The following is a 15,525-nucleotide window of genomic DNA, read 5'->3' as shown; positions in this document are numbered from 1 at the left end:
ATTAATTGCATTTATTAGAGAGGTACATGCTGCAAAACATGCTTTTATTTCTTGTTTTCTTGTATGAGCGTAACACATTATTACTGAAGAGCAGTTTAATTCATCTTGTAGTGGTAGGCCAATAGAGTTCATTTTGCTCACCCCTTCTTTTTCACTGCTACTGTCTGCAGAAAATAGGCTTCCAGGTTATAAGGTCCATAACAAAATGTCCACAAAAATATGTCCACAAACTAAATAGTCCAACATTTCAAGTCCTACAATTTGTCCATGGAGTGAAAAAGCCTAACATCTATGTGGCCCACCGTATTATAAAGCTCATCATACGAAAAGGTCCATCATACGAAAGATCCATACAAAAAGGTCCAACATACAAGGTTGTTCAACAGAGATGAGTTACTAACTAACCTCCCACTCTGTTGTCAGACAGGAACTTGCAGGAGTTCATAACCAAGAAATTATCGCAAGTCTTCCACAAAGAAATGCAGTAATCGGAATGGTTTCTTATCAGCAGATGCTAAATCGTCCTCCACTTCCTCAATCAATAAGAGAAATTGACACTGTTGAACCCTACGATAAAACATTGAGGGGAGAAAATGTTATGTTCTTTGAATCAAGTGTTAATGATGAAGGAAGAGTGTTAATGTTTGCCACCGATAGAAATTTAGAACTTTTGGCTTCCAGTGACACGATTTTCAGTGATGGAAATTTTTCTATATCTTACCTTAGAGCGATATCATACCACATGAAATTAAGATGAACAATAGATGTATCTTTTGTATTACATATGTAATATGTATAACATAATTGAAATGACAATAAATTTCTCGGCACTTTCCTTGCAGTTTTCCTTGTCGGACATTTTGGGGAAATGGACGAATTTATTTGTGGACATTTTTAAACATAGGACATTTTTAAGAAGAGGACTTGCTGACAGTGGACTTTTCAGGTAAGGACATTTTTATGGCATGGACGAATTTTCTATGTGGACATTTGTAAACGTTGGACATTTTCGTAGAAAGGACCTATTGCAAAGTGGACCATATCTCACTTAACCCAGAATAGATTCATTGGAACCTGTGAGCGCATGAGAGCATGTAAAGTCTTTCACGTGCTCTGACCTTGATATCCCTGGTTTAAGACATCTAAATTATAATGGGTTTTCTTGCTAAAGGATATTATCAAAGGATTTCATGGTAATAGAAAAAAGTAGAATTCTTTTGTCTTCTGATCAGTTTTTAATATAACATTATCACAATAATAATCATCGAAGTCCAATTGAGAGCACCAACCTGAAACAAGAACAGTCACCTCAAGACAGTGTCCAACAATCTCACCCAGTTAAATCCACTAATATTTAAAAATTTGTGTTTGAAGCAAAACTAACGCACAGGCATATAATTTATACAGTTAATAATATGGTAGAGTCAATAATTCAGTGGGCTGTGGCTAATGTGAACATAAGTGATTGTGTAGCCGGCAATGGTACAATTATTTACTAGTATCAGTTTCGTGAAAATGTTTTTAAGAATCAACCAAAGAGCTTGCATTGCAACTGTGGTACCTTCTTGTACTCATCATTATTTACATTATCTCTACTGTCTGTAAAATGCTTATGTCACTAAAATCACTGCATTATGGACTGTGGCTTTTTCATCATAATATGAGAATATTTTCGAAGTTTTTGTTATAGTTTGCCTAACTTTTGACAAAATTTTATATCTGCACACCTCCTGACGAATGAGCCTAACCACCACCATTGTTGTTGTTTTCTAATGCCAGGTGATTGCCAATAAAGTCATTTGACCTCTTGCACTCCAATATTTTTCAAAGATATTATCATGGTCAGCCACTGAAGGACAGATTTTGAGGTGTTCCGAATCCATTTCTTTGTTTGAGTTGCACAATGGGCAGTTAGGGGACTGATATATTCCAATTCTATGTAGGTGTTTGGCCAAACAATCATGGCCTGTTGCCAATCTAAATGCAGCTACAGACGATTTTCGTGGTAAATCGGGAATTAACTGTGGATTAGGATGCAGAAAGTTCCATTTCTTCCCTTGAGATTTTGTTATTAAATTTTGTTTGTTGAAGTCGAAGTATGTAGAGTAATACGTAGATTTAGTAACAGGTCTGTAAGTAGCAGTGCTGCCCTTCTTTGCTAAAGCAACCCAGGATTCCACAATGGGATGGTATCCATTGGAATACAATTCTTTTATTGAGTGATATTGAGAGAGCATTTTAGTTATTTCTGCTGTTTGAGATGAAGGTGTGTTTTTAGAGACTATTGATAGAATAGCTGCTTTGGAGTCTGACAATATAATTGCATTCTTAAATTTATTGATGTGGCATAGAAGATTCCTGAGACTTTCACTTATTGCAATGATTTCACCATCAAAACTTGTTGTTCCATATCCAAGAGATCTATAAAGTGAGAAGAGACAGCATGTAACACCTGCACAGGCACCTTGTTCTCTGGAGATCAAGGATCCGTCGGTGTATAAATGAAGCCAGTTTTGTGGAGGGTACCTAATATTAATTGTTTCTAAAGACAATTGTTTTAGTATTTCAGTGTTTACTTCTGATTTCAGTATTTCTTCTGTTAAATTTAGATTATATTCTATATTTAATAGAGTTAAAGGGTTTGGTTTAATTTGTAAGTTTTCTTTTAAATTCGGGATATTGATTTTCTGTTTTAATTCTTGAACCATGGATATGAAACTTTTTTTAATTTTCAATCTACAGAGAGGACTGTATGAATGCCAATTGTTTCCTGGTAATCTGATAAGTTTTTAATATTCAATCAGTGCTTTTTCTTCTATTGTCATTTTGATGCTGTTAATATTAGTGAGGAATCTCATAGAATCTATTGGAGTTGTTTTGATTCCACCAGTAATGAGCCTGAGAGCTTGGTTTTGAACATATTCTACTTCGTTTATAAGTCATTAAAATTTCTTCGCAGTATGTCAGCACTGGCTGTATAAACATTTTGTATGTAGTGTTCAAAGTATTCCTAGAGCATCCCCATTTCTTTCCTGCTAGTCTTTTTAGAAGGGAGAGTCTTTTACGACCTTTTTCAGAAATGTATTTCAAATGGTTGCTCCATGTTAACTTACTATCGAAAATAACTCCAAGATATTTGGATTCATAAGTCCTAGGAAGGTGTTCGCCATTGTATTGGATATTGAATTCTCTTTCTTTTTTACCAAGTGAAAATATTTGGTAGTTACTTTTGCTTAAATTGAGTGTCATCAAATTTGATGTATTCCATTCATGTAGTTGATTTAGAGCTTTAAGAGCAGAATTTTGAATTTTGTCTCTATGTATGTAAGATCCGGAAGTCCTTAAAACTATATCATCTCGATATGTTTGTCTGTAACTAGAAAGTGAGTTACTGAATTTAGTGGCAATGAATCTTTGACTAAGGAATTCTGATATCCATCTGAACATATTGCTGGAGATACCTAATTTCTGGAGTTTTAGTAATAATTTATTTCTCCAAATAGAGTCATATGTTAACTGAAAGTCAATAAATATTGCCAAGGTATCTTCTTTCTTGTTAAAACTATCTTTTATTTCTTGGCCGAGGCGTATGACTTGTTCATTGGTAGAGTGTAGTTCTTGATAGCCGGCTTGTCTTGGTGATAAAAGATTCTGGGATTCTAAATATCAAGTTAATCTGTTGGAGATCATGGACTCCATGGTTTTTGCTATCATGCTTAATAGTGCTATTGGTCGATAACTATTAATATCATGAGCAGGTTTCCCTTTTTTGTGAATTGGTACAATGATTGCTTTTTTCCAAGCTGCAGAAATTGAGGTGTTCCATGATAAATTGAAAATGGATAAAAGTACAGACTTGGCTTTTTCCTCCAGAAGTTTAAAAAATTCGGAATGAATGTTGTCGGGGCCAGGGATTTCCTCGTTTAAAATTTTGTAAAGCTATAGTTAATTCTTTGGAAGTAAAATTTTGATGAAATATTTCAGGTTTTGTGATATTACTAGTAATATTATTATTATTATTATTATTATTATTATTATTATTATTATTATTATTATTATTATTATTATTATTATTATTATTTGTATGTAATTCTATTTTGATAAATTTGTCAGTTTTTTTTTATATTGGGATGTAATCTGTGAGAATTTGAGTACTGTTTATTAAATGTGTTTGCTATATCTCTACTATCTTTAGTGTTTTGTTATTATGAATAATAGGTTGGCTAATATTTTCCTTGTATTGGAAATATTCTTCAGAAATTTATATGTTTTAGTGCTATCGGTTCTGTAATTAATATTTTCAATAAATTCATTAAAACTGTTCTTTTTTGCTGTTATGATTGCTTTTTTAAGAATGGTAGTCTTCTTCCTCCAATCTTGAGTATCTTCTGGTGTTTTGCTATGTTTTGCTTTATCTCTATCTTGTTTCAATAAATTCAGGTTTTCAGTCCAGAATGGGGTGTATTTTTTCGGTTTGCCTCGTGGAATGTGCTTTTTTGCAATTTTAAGAATAGATTCACAGAAATATTTGTTCAATCTATCTGAGTTTGTATTTTCCATTAGTGGTGTGTTGAGCTTGAGGTGTTCATTTAGTTCTGTTGTAAATAGTTTCCAATCTGCTTTCTTAAAGTTCCATGTTGTTTTGTTATTGTAGGGTTCTTTTCTTCAGTTTTGGTGGAGATGGATAGAAGCAATGATGATTCTATGACCAGATCCAGGGTCTTCAATTATTTTTTTCTTGGTTTCGTGATGGATATCTGATGTTAGTAGTAATAAGTCTGGATTTGTACCAGAACCAGAATAATGTATGAAAGTAGGAGGAATCTTCTTTTCTGTAGACAAGTTCTGCAGTTGTAGTATTTAGGAGGTCCATGATCATTTTTCCAGGTTGGTTTACATTATCGTAGCCCCAAAGTTGCGAGTGGGCGTTAAAGTCACCAATTATGATAGTTTTAGGTTGGATATCAAACAAAGTTAGATCAAGGGGATTATTAGGTGGGTTATAGGCACTGTAGATTTTGAAATGTTGTTGATTTTTCCATACTTCAATTTTTATTAGTTCTAATTTGTCTTGATTATCCATTTCTTTTCTGATTTGAAAATTTGTAATTAATTTCTTTGATATACCTGCAAGAATTCCACTACTGATCTGTCTACCTTGGGTAACAGTTTCATACTAAAACCTTTAAAATCAAAATATTTTAATTGGTCAGCATTAGGGTTTGCTTCTTGAATAAGGAAGATATCTATATCATTATCTGAGAGTATATTGGCTAGTTCAGTCTTCTTAACTGATGTTATACCGCCAGTATTCCATTGTAAGATGTTTAGTTGATTCTGTACCATTAAAGTAGTCCCCACCCAGAAATCCAATTGGGGGAATATTTTACCTCCGGATAATTTTACCTTAATGGTAGTCATTTCATATTGGAGTGAAAATGGCAAGTTGTAGCCGATTTAAGTGAACACCATATTTTAAAGTTTTGGTGGCTACTTCATTCACACACAACCCCCAGAATGTCTGGAGGACCACACCTGCTGTTGGTCGACGGGTCCATTGGACCTAGCTGGGAGATCTTGTTGATCACCAGCTTTCCCTCCCTAAGCCACTGGAGGACGATTTTAGTGCCATAGTAGGTCAGCACTAGGAACAGAAAAGTAGAAAGAGGAGGAAGGAAAGGGAAATGAACCCCTAGGCCTCGAATGCTCTAATGCCGTTGGGGTCGAAGAAAGTAAGAGTTCAGTCAGAGGACTGGATAGGAAAGGGTAAAGAGGGAATTAGGTATTGAATAGAGGAAAATTATGCCAAATTCAGTCATTAACTCTTCAAGCTGACCAGTGCTAATTGATGAGTAGCTCCTCCCTTTAGTTCAGCTTGTAAAATTATGCTTACTAACAGCTGCACCACGGGAAGGTAGGGATGGGACATGGGGTATTTGTCCAGGTTGGTTCCTTAAAGCTTTCAATGGGAAGGATTAATGGCTCTCCCCCCTTGTATCCGACAGATACCCTTTTGCAGCCATTGTAGAGAACACTGTTCACACATAAACTAACACTTACTCCTGAACAGCACATACAGTGAATTTTGTGACACAATACATTGCAAAGTCATAAGGCTGTCAGCCCATGAAATTATTAACTCCCAGTACACACAATGAATTGTGACGATGTCAAGTACCCAACTTCCAGGACCAGACTGCACAGCCTTTTCACATTTCGATAGTTCCAAGATATGGTAATCACTAAATAATGCAAATTAAAACACATTCAAATTGTGTATCATGTCACACTTGTGTTTAACTGTGCCCAAGTGTAGATTGCAAGTGAAATATAAAATTTTGTAGCATAATCTGCATTTTAAACAGTGTGCCTGATGAACAACGTTAATGGTATTCCCATATTCTGTACTGCGGAAATGTATACACGAGTTATCAACTACAGTAGCATGAAGTTTTCAATTGAAGCCCAGAATGCTGAAGGGCTAGAAAATGAAACCTATTTTATATTTAGGGATGTTGGATACATTACCTCCTGAACTCAAATGAGGACCCTAGATGCCAAGGGATACTAGTGACATCAAAAAGAATTCAGTAGAAATCAGTAAATGAATGTGAGGTCCCAAGAGAGATAAGTTAAACTCTTACCTGTACTGAGATCTATTGCTTAGAAGTTCAACTTCTTACTGAAAGGATTTAAATTGGTAGCTAATGGAATTATAAGCATTTGTACTCTTGTGATTCCAATCTATGTAGAAAGTTCTAATTGCGTCTCATTGTTGACTATGTTGGTATTCTAGTAAAACAACTTTGTTTGCTATAAAGTACACAGTAATGCATTGATATTTTTAGTTATGCAGTATAATAACTGTAAACAATTACAAAAATACATTTTAATAAAAAAAAGATGACTCAACTGACGGAAAGTGTGAAGTTAACCTAATTCTTTGTAACAGCGAGTAAAGTAAGCAATCGAAAGGGCCTATCTTCCTCAGAATGGACCAATGCTTTAAAAATGTCAAGCAATATTTCGGCGGTTCGTGCAATACCGGGCAGAACTCTAAGCACAACCAGCTGCCGTCATCCAGACTGTAGTGAGCTTGAAACACTTGGACACGTGCTTGGACAATGCCCTAAAGGCGAGCTGCCGATCAATGCTAGACATCATCGTGTACAACATGCTTTGGCGACAAAAACTTTAAATTGGGAGATTCATGAGGAAGTACATTGTGTATCATCAGATGGTTCTTTCAGATGGGCAGACATTATTGCTATCAACGGACGCTTAAAATGGGCTCTTGTTCTTGACCCTACTATCCGTTTCGAAAGAAACCTAAATCAGGCCACCGAAGTTGATATTGAGAAGAAGTCTATATATGAACCTTGTCTGCCGTATCTTTCTCAAAAGTGCAACGTCCCTCTTAAACAATGGTCTGTCACTGGTTTGCTGTTTGGCAGAAGAGGTCCAATTACAAAATTCACATGGAATTATCTTAAGGAACTTCACATTCCTTTTGATTATGTAATGTCTATTCTTATAAATATTATCAAGGATTCTCTTCAAATATTACATCATCTCCATTTCAATTAATCCACTTATATTTGCCTTCAACAATTAACTTTCTTTTTTCTTTAATGTATCACATCACATTATATTGTACATGTATATTGTATTCAGGACCCTTGTGGTCACTCAAATTCTTTAAGCTGATGTCTATAATTTATAAAAATATATTATTTCTACCTGTTCCAATAATGGTCTTTCTTTCAGATGTCAGTAAATCCCTTAGTCGATACATTTTTAAACTCAAGGCACAGTTCAAAACCATATAATTATTCAATCTTTGTATGTCTCTGTTAAGTCATTAATGATGTCATCAATTGTTAAATTAAATAACGTGGGAGGAAGTGGCGAACCTTGAACAACAACTTTATGCAATTGAATATTTGATGGTTTGTAAATCCCACTTTCTACAGTTATGCTGTTACCTTGGATTAGATCAATAACCAGCTCTCTTAAGATATTTGGTATATTAGTCTCTGCCAACATCTCTTGAGGTGTTCATGATCTATATTATCATAAGCCTTGGATACATCCAGTGATAACTGATGTATTGCTATGACAACCGGGAACTGTGGCAAAAACACGCTGATGGGCAAGAGAATTCAAGGAATAGGAATAGTCACAGTCTCCTATAAAAAGTTTTTTCAATGACACGCCTAATTACAGAAAAGATACAGATAGAACGCCAGTTATTAATTTCTTCAGGATTCCACTTTTAAATATTAAAACTGCTCAGGTTACTTTAAGAGCATGAGAGAATTTTTTAAACTTCAACACAATATATTTGCAAAAAAAAAAAAACATAATAATTTAGTAGTTTCAAGTTCTTTCAAAGCTTGAACAATAATCTGATCTGGGCTGTTGATGCGTCTACTTTGATCTGCGAGCACAATTATTTTTTCCTTCACATATTTCGATATCTTCTGAACAAACCGATACTAATCTGTGGTAAAGCAGTTAAACCATTTTTATCCTAAAAATACTTTAAAAATTATGGCAAATTAAAGAAACTGAAAGTTTGTGTTAGTGTTATTCTGGTACCATATATATATATATATATATATATATATATATATATATATATGGTACTGGTTATAGTAAAGATAGTGAGAGAATTTAATTTATATTGATATATTTTTCTATTATGCTCTGTGCTCGAGTCTTTCAGGATTTTTATTAACTGAATATGAAATGGCGTGATCCATTAGCATCTTTTCTCTAGCACTGTAATGATAGAAGGCAGGATATGGTTAGGTTCCTGTAGGTCTTACACATCTCTCTTTTTGAATAATTTCCATTAAGTTTACTGTATTTTTTTTTAAACTACGAGTATACTACGAGTATACAAAAGTAAGTACCACTCAACACAAGCAAAAGTACCAGATTAATTACTACAGACATGACAAAGACTCAAAGACAATAAACAGTTTCTAAGAGACAGATGAACACAGTTCTTGAGTTTTGTTTATCTGCCACGTTCAATATAATATCCTGTGTCAGGTTCAGAGTCACAGAATCGAAGTTTTATTTACGAATTTAAATTATAATGAAATGTGTAGTTTTAAAGAAAATTCTCATGCAATGATTACAGGTTTGGGTGATTATCTGAAATGAAAGAATTTACACAATAATGAGGAATTAAATGCAATGGTGGATGTGTAAATACTCAGGAACCATTGCAGTCACTCATTTATTCGCGAAATATCACTTAGCTTAATGGTTATATACTAAAAGCCAGGTTATGAACTGACTAAACCGGAAGCAAAGTTCTGTTGCTCTCTTTCTGAGCTCTGCTGCCACATAGTGGCGCGAGATACAAAGCGTGTTCAGCGTTTGTCACCGATATGTTTAAAATAACTATTGTATATAGTTCTCGATAACACTATCCACAATATTAGTAATTAAAATGACTGTTTTTAAGAAAGCACGAGCTAATGACGCTGGTACGAAATGCGACTCGTAATGCACATGGTACTGCAAATGAACTGGCTACACTGTCTCCGTGATTCTGTTGCCAGATTTTCGTTAGCAGACGAAATTTTCACGCGAGGTCCAATGAAAAGCTCCATTCTCGTTATCCCCTCCAACCCCCACACTCAACGTGTCATCACTGCACAGGCTACCCCTCTAACCCGCACTTTCCTCTCGCCATCCCAACTACTTCCTGTTTAGTCGGTTCATAACCTGGCTTTTAGTATAGTAGACTTATAATAGACCATGGTTAACAGAGACAGTGTGCCATCTTGCAGCAACAAGACAGAATACTTAGTGAGAAAACTTGTCATCTAGTGCTGACAAGTGATTCTATTAGGGATAGATAAAAGTATTTTATGACAATGTACAATATGTTTTGGTGCAAGGAGTACCTCCTAGCAAAAAGGAAAATATTTTGGTCCAGGAGTAATTTCATTTTAAAATGTAACTTCTTCTGCTCTGTGTAAACCTTTGGTGCAAGGAGCGTCTATAGTGTTAGAGAAAAAGTTTTGGTCGAGGGGTAATTTATTTTTACTATGCAATTTATTATGTACTATGTACATCTTTGGTGCAAGGAACACCTTCTAGTATAAAGGGAAAATCTTTTGGTATAGAGTAATTTCTTTTTAAAATGCAATTTCTTCTACACCGAGATGAAATCGAGATGATTGTTGGTAGAAGATGTAATAGGAAACCATCACAGAAAAAATCGAAAAAATCCTGAAATCCGAAATATTGCCATTCTTGTGATTTACTATGTTTCTTGAAGAATATAATGCACCGAATAATTTTGAGGGAAAAATTGTTCAGGGGCCGGGTATCGAACCCAGGACCTTTGGTTAAACGTACCAATGCTCTACCAACAGAGCTACCCGGGAACTCTACCCGACACCGATCCAACTCTTCCCTCTATATCCACAGACCTCAAAGTGGGCTGACAACTGTCAAGCAACCAACATTGAGTGCACACTAACTCTGTATGACTTAAATTGTGGTTTTCTCTTAACGAACAGTGACGTGTATTATGCAAATCAAGCTTTCAGGTATAACACCCTGTAAAGTTGATTTGAATAATTTTGAGGGAAAAATTGTTCCGGGGGCAGGTATCGAACCCGGGACCTTTGGTTAAACGTACCAATGCTCTACCAACTGAGCTACCCGGGAACTCTACCCGACACCGATCCAACTCTTCCCTCTATATCCACAGACCTCAAAGTGGGCTGACAACCGTCAAGCAACCAACATTGAGTGCACAGTAACTCTGTGTGACTTAAATTGTGGTTTTCTGTTAACGAACAGTGACGTGTATTATGCAAATCAAGCTTTCAGGTATAACTCCCTATAAAGTTGATTTGAATAATTTTGAGGGAAAAATTGTTCCGGGGCAGGTATCGAACTCGGGACCTTTGGTTAAACGTACCAACGCTCTACCAACTGAGCTACCCGGGAACTCTACCCGACATCAATCAAACTCTTCCCTTTATATCCACAGACCTCAAAGTGGGCTGACAACCATCAAGCAACCAACACTGAGTGCACATTAACTCTGTGTGACTTAAATTGTGGTTTTCTGTTAACGAACAGTGACGTATATTATGCAAATCAAGCTTTCAGGTATAACTCCCTGTAAAGTTGATTTGAATAATTTTGAGGGAAAAATTGTTCCGGGACCGGGTATCGAACCCGGGACCTTTGGTTAAACGTACCAACGCTCTACCAACTGAGCTACCCGGGATCGATACCCGGCCCCGGAACAATTTTTCCCTCAAAATTATTCAAATCAACTTTACAGGGAGTTATACCTGAAAGCTTGATTTGCAATATAATGCACCATATTTAACATTTTTAGTTTGTTTTTATTGAAGAAATACTTTAAATCCAGACCTGTGAGTAATGAATATCACGATATGTGTATAATACAGTATGTTTTAATATTATAAAGCATTTAAATAAAATTCCACTCTAACACGTCCGTACCAAAATTTCATATAACAAGAAGCCTGCCGAATGAGTTAGCAGGAATATTCATCCTACTTGCTCATAAAGAGAATCATACTAATGTAAAAATTCCTTCCTAATTAACACGCACCTGTGGTGTCACTTCCACACCTTGATGACTCCATCCCTGGACCCAGTAAGTAGAAAGCATTGTGATGCTTGGCACATTGCAATCTCGCTGATCCAGTCATGGTGACCGGCCTGTGGCTGGTCAGGCCCTGGTCTAGGAGACTCCTCCCCTCCTCGAATGCTGCTTCCTTGACCCACTCGAGGTTTCACAGGTACTTCCACAATAACATTAGTGCCATCTATTAGTCGGGGCCTGCAATGAGACAAGTAGTTAAAATGAAGATGCTTCTCTATGGTTTCTATTGGTTGGTGGACTTCCATAACATCCAGATATGGTCAAACTAAGACCTTCCTATAGTCTGACAATGCTGAATTCCTTATCTTGGAAAGGAAGGGAGTGTGTGTGGAGAATTTGTAAACCTGAATTCATTATCCTTAAGGACAGGATGAGAGAAAAGAGTGATGACTAGAGACGTGCATTTGATATGGACATGAAGTGGACAGTAAAATTTGCTTAGCGCTCTCTCATTCTGGAACACTGTTCTTTTATGGTGTTAAAAAATAAGATACTGAGAAAATACTTCAGCTCAACTGAAGGATTATAAACTGGAGAGTCCACACCTGTGGAATAACAGTCAGCGCGTCTGGCTGCGAAACTAGGTGGCCCGGGTTCGAATCCCGGTCGGGGCAAGTTATCTGGTTGAAGTTTTTTCCGGGGTTTTCCCTCAACCCAATACGAGCAAATGCTGGGTAACTTTCGGTGCTGGACCCCGGACTCATTTCACCAGCATTATCACCTTCATTTCATTCAGACGCTAAATAACCTAGATGTTGTAAAATAACCCAATAAAATAAAAAAATAAACAAACTGGAGAATTTAAAAAACAAAGAGATTAGAAGCCTAAAATATTGTAGCCATCGCAAAGAGGAGAGAATTTAATGGTTAGGTCATGTAATAATAGATAACATGTCCTTATTAAAAACAGGATGGCAAGACAAATCTTATGAGCGAAGACACCTAAGTAGATTTGAAATAAGATATAGGATCAAATTAAAATGGGTTTTGCGATCAGTCTTCATCACAGTATGAATAAATTCTGCTGTTGTTTTCAAGCCCAACCCATGCCTTACATTTCACAATCACGAAGTCCGCTTCTGACCTTTTCTACATGACACTTATAATTACCTTCATTAAATGCAATATGTACAACTTGTTTGTCTTTTTAGCCATTTTTTTTGTTCTGGAGGCCTGGCTCAGGACTTCACAGAGTGAAGAGTGATTGCGAAGCCTTTGTGGAATGATAATGGTGAGGGGGAACAGGAAAATCCCGAGAAAAACTCTTGACATCTCCTTTCATCACCATAAATTCCATTTAGATCCAGAAGGGTATTGAACAAGCGTTTTCACAGTGAAGAACAAAGTGGCTAACAGCTTGGCCACAGGCAAGTCAGATGACACATTATAGTAAATCATATGTTTATTTGCATGATACTGACAATTATTTTATTTATTCATTAAAGACACCAGCTCAAAGAATTTGAGTGACCACAAGGGTCCAGAATACAATAAACTATTCTATCTTCATTGTTTTAATTGTCAGTATTCGTTTGCATTCTCTATTAATTAATTCAGCACAGAATATCATTTGTACCTCTCTTAGTGTGGAAAATATAAAGCAAGAAGCATTAAATACACATTTCAATAAACATCTTCAGAGTTCAAGTTTCTAAGTCATTCAATAGTACTAACCATCTACAACATTTAACAAAACAAATTCTGAGATCTAAGTCCAATGGGCAGCTGCTGGTTTTGAAATAGAAGTAAAATTATAATCCTCCAGAAGACAATGAGAAATCACAATACTATCTTCCCAGAATATCTTATAGGTACACACACTGAAATAAGAATGTGGCTAATCATGTTACTACAATGTGTTTTTTGTATTGCTGATTTTAATTAATCAATGGCAGAACTCTGGCTAAAGTCTTTGTATTCTAGAAAGTAACTTTGACCTTCCTTTAAGGGGAGGTCCGGAGCTTCTAGGTGTTTGATTTCAATTTCCTGATTCATAAAACGAAGGATTTCTCTCGCGTGGAAGTCATTCTGGACTCTCAAGTTCATCATACTGGAGAAAACACTCAGGAAAAAAATCAGAATAGAAATATTGGAGACCTGCATAACTCCTGTACTATTGTATTGTGTCAGACATGGTCTCTCACTGCCGAACTTCGTAACAATCTCCAAATATGACAAAGGAAAATTCTGAGAAGGATATTAGGCTTATCACTGAGGGACAGAGTTACAAACAAAGATGTCAGCAATTGCAGTGGCGGCCACTCTTTATGTGCTGCAGCACACAGTTAATAGACGGGAAAATAATGGCTTTGACGGGCGACAGATTTTCTGGCGGAAATTACAATTTATATCGTCTTTTGACTTTTTTTAACTGTTGTCATTTTTAATTGTTTAATTTTTGAGGGAACGTAGCACATCAACTGCAGAATTAGAGGCAGATGATGTGGATGAATTATTATTTTAATCAAGATTGGTAAGAAAGTGGCGTTAATATTTGTTTTTATTTTTATACAGATACATTGAGTCTTATTTCTTTTTAATTTTAACGAATTCTGACGGATTTCCAGGTGTTAGACTGACAGGGATACAATTTATGTGTTGGGAACACTGACTGACAGATTCTGCAGCATGAGCTTCATACTGCTCCACTAGTGAGTAAATCAACCAAATTTTAAAGACTTTTTTAAAGTAAATTTCCCATATTGTAGCACTCTCATTTTCAGCCACGAGCCGCCACTGAGCAATTGAAGATCCAGCACTGCAAGCCACCAACACCAAATGGAAGTGGGGAAGCCATGTTGCAAGACTTAGAGATGGAAGATGGACGCAGAAAGTCAGTCACACTATGGGACCACCGCATTGACAAGAGATCACGAGAAAGACCAAGAAGAAGATGAACTAACTTCTTCAGAGAACGTGTAGGAACCCATTGGTCAAGCAGAGCAAGAAATAGGGAAGACTGGAAAAGCCTAAGAAGACAAGTGAACAGCGGCTAAAACCAGTGCGACAGAAACAAGTTAAGTGAACAATATCAAAACAGTGCACAATAGGAACCAAGTGAACAATTCCAAACATGCAAACATCTCTTATGCGGAGTAGCTCATGGCATGAGACAATCAGAGCTCTCCCTCTATAGCAGAAGGCCTTGGTCCTCAATGGGACATTTTCTAGGCTAATCATTTAATTTCAGTTATTTCAGAAGTAATGCTGAAGAATTTAATTTTCTTTCAAACGCCAGATTCAGTGCTTACTTGTATGCCACAGATGTTGGTCCCAGTGTGTCATTTGCTGATGGAATGGCAAGGTACGAATCTGCTGGCGAGTCCAGATCCCAGTACCGCAGTCTCATGTCTGTTCCTCCAGTCAGCAAGAAAGGTGACCGATCAGTACTGCTGGCATACATTGCACACACACTGTGGCTATTTGCCTGTAACATGAAGCACAACACTTTGTGCAGTCACAACAGAAAATATACAGTAGTAGGGGGAAAGACAAAGAACTTTCAAATTTAAGTGCCAAGAAGAAGCCACTGCTGTAGCTCAAGATGGCAGCGAGCTACACTTGAGATCTGTGGCTACACTCAGCCATGGGTTCAAATTCCACATGGGCCGATTACCTACTTAGTTTTTTCCGAGGTTCTCCCACTCTTCCAAGGTTTTTTTTAACTGTAACGTGAATATATCAGGTAATTCCATGGCGAATCTTTGGACTCATCTTGTCAAACACCATTTTGATATCACTAATAGAAGGGAAGTGCTCTAATAAATTAAGTTTTTCACTGCAACAACAATCTTATTGAATTTGGTATTCCCAAGAAACTAGTTCGATTAATTAAAATATGTCTCAGT

The 15,525-nt window shown here is 36.3% G+C and overlaps 1 protein-coding gene across 6 annotated transcripts in view; it reads right to left on the bottom strand.

Annotated features, from left to right (window-relative positions):
- Positions 1-15,525, bottom strand: part of Vps15 (vacuolar protein sorting 15) — a 158,757-nt gene that overhangs the window by 20,751 nt on the left and 122,481 nt on the right. For 5 of the 6 annotated variants that reach the window (XM_069833972.1, XM_069833974.1, XM_069833975.1 and 2 more), the window contains 3 exons: positions 14,929-15,104; positions 11,624-11,854; positions 1,213-1,289 (listed from right to left, as the gene is read on the bottom strand). In XM_069833972.1, coding sequence (XP_069690073.1) covers positions 11,632-11,854; positions 14,929-15,104 — 399 coding nt within the window. In that variant the 3' untranslated portion in view covers positions 1,213-1,289; positions 11,624-11,631. Of the gene's footprint in view, positions 1-1,212; positions 1,290-11,623; positions 11,855-14,928; positions 15,105-15,525 lie in introns of those variants that run through there. The other variant, XM_069833973.1, reaches the window with a different exon arrangement.

This window comes from Periplaneta americana, chromosome 8, assembly GCF_040183065.1.
Source record: "Periplaneta americana isolate PAMFEO1 chromosome 8, P.americana_PAMFEO1_priV1, whole genome shotgun sequence".
NCBI lineage: Eukaryota > Metazoa > Arthropoda > Insecta > Blattodea > Blattidae > Periplaneta > Periplaneta americana.
Note: the sequence above shows the minus strand (reverse complement) of the source record. Positions and strands in the feature narration are given on the sequence as shown.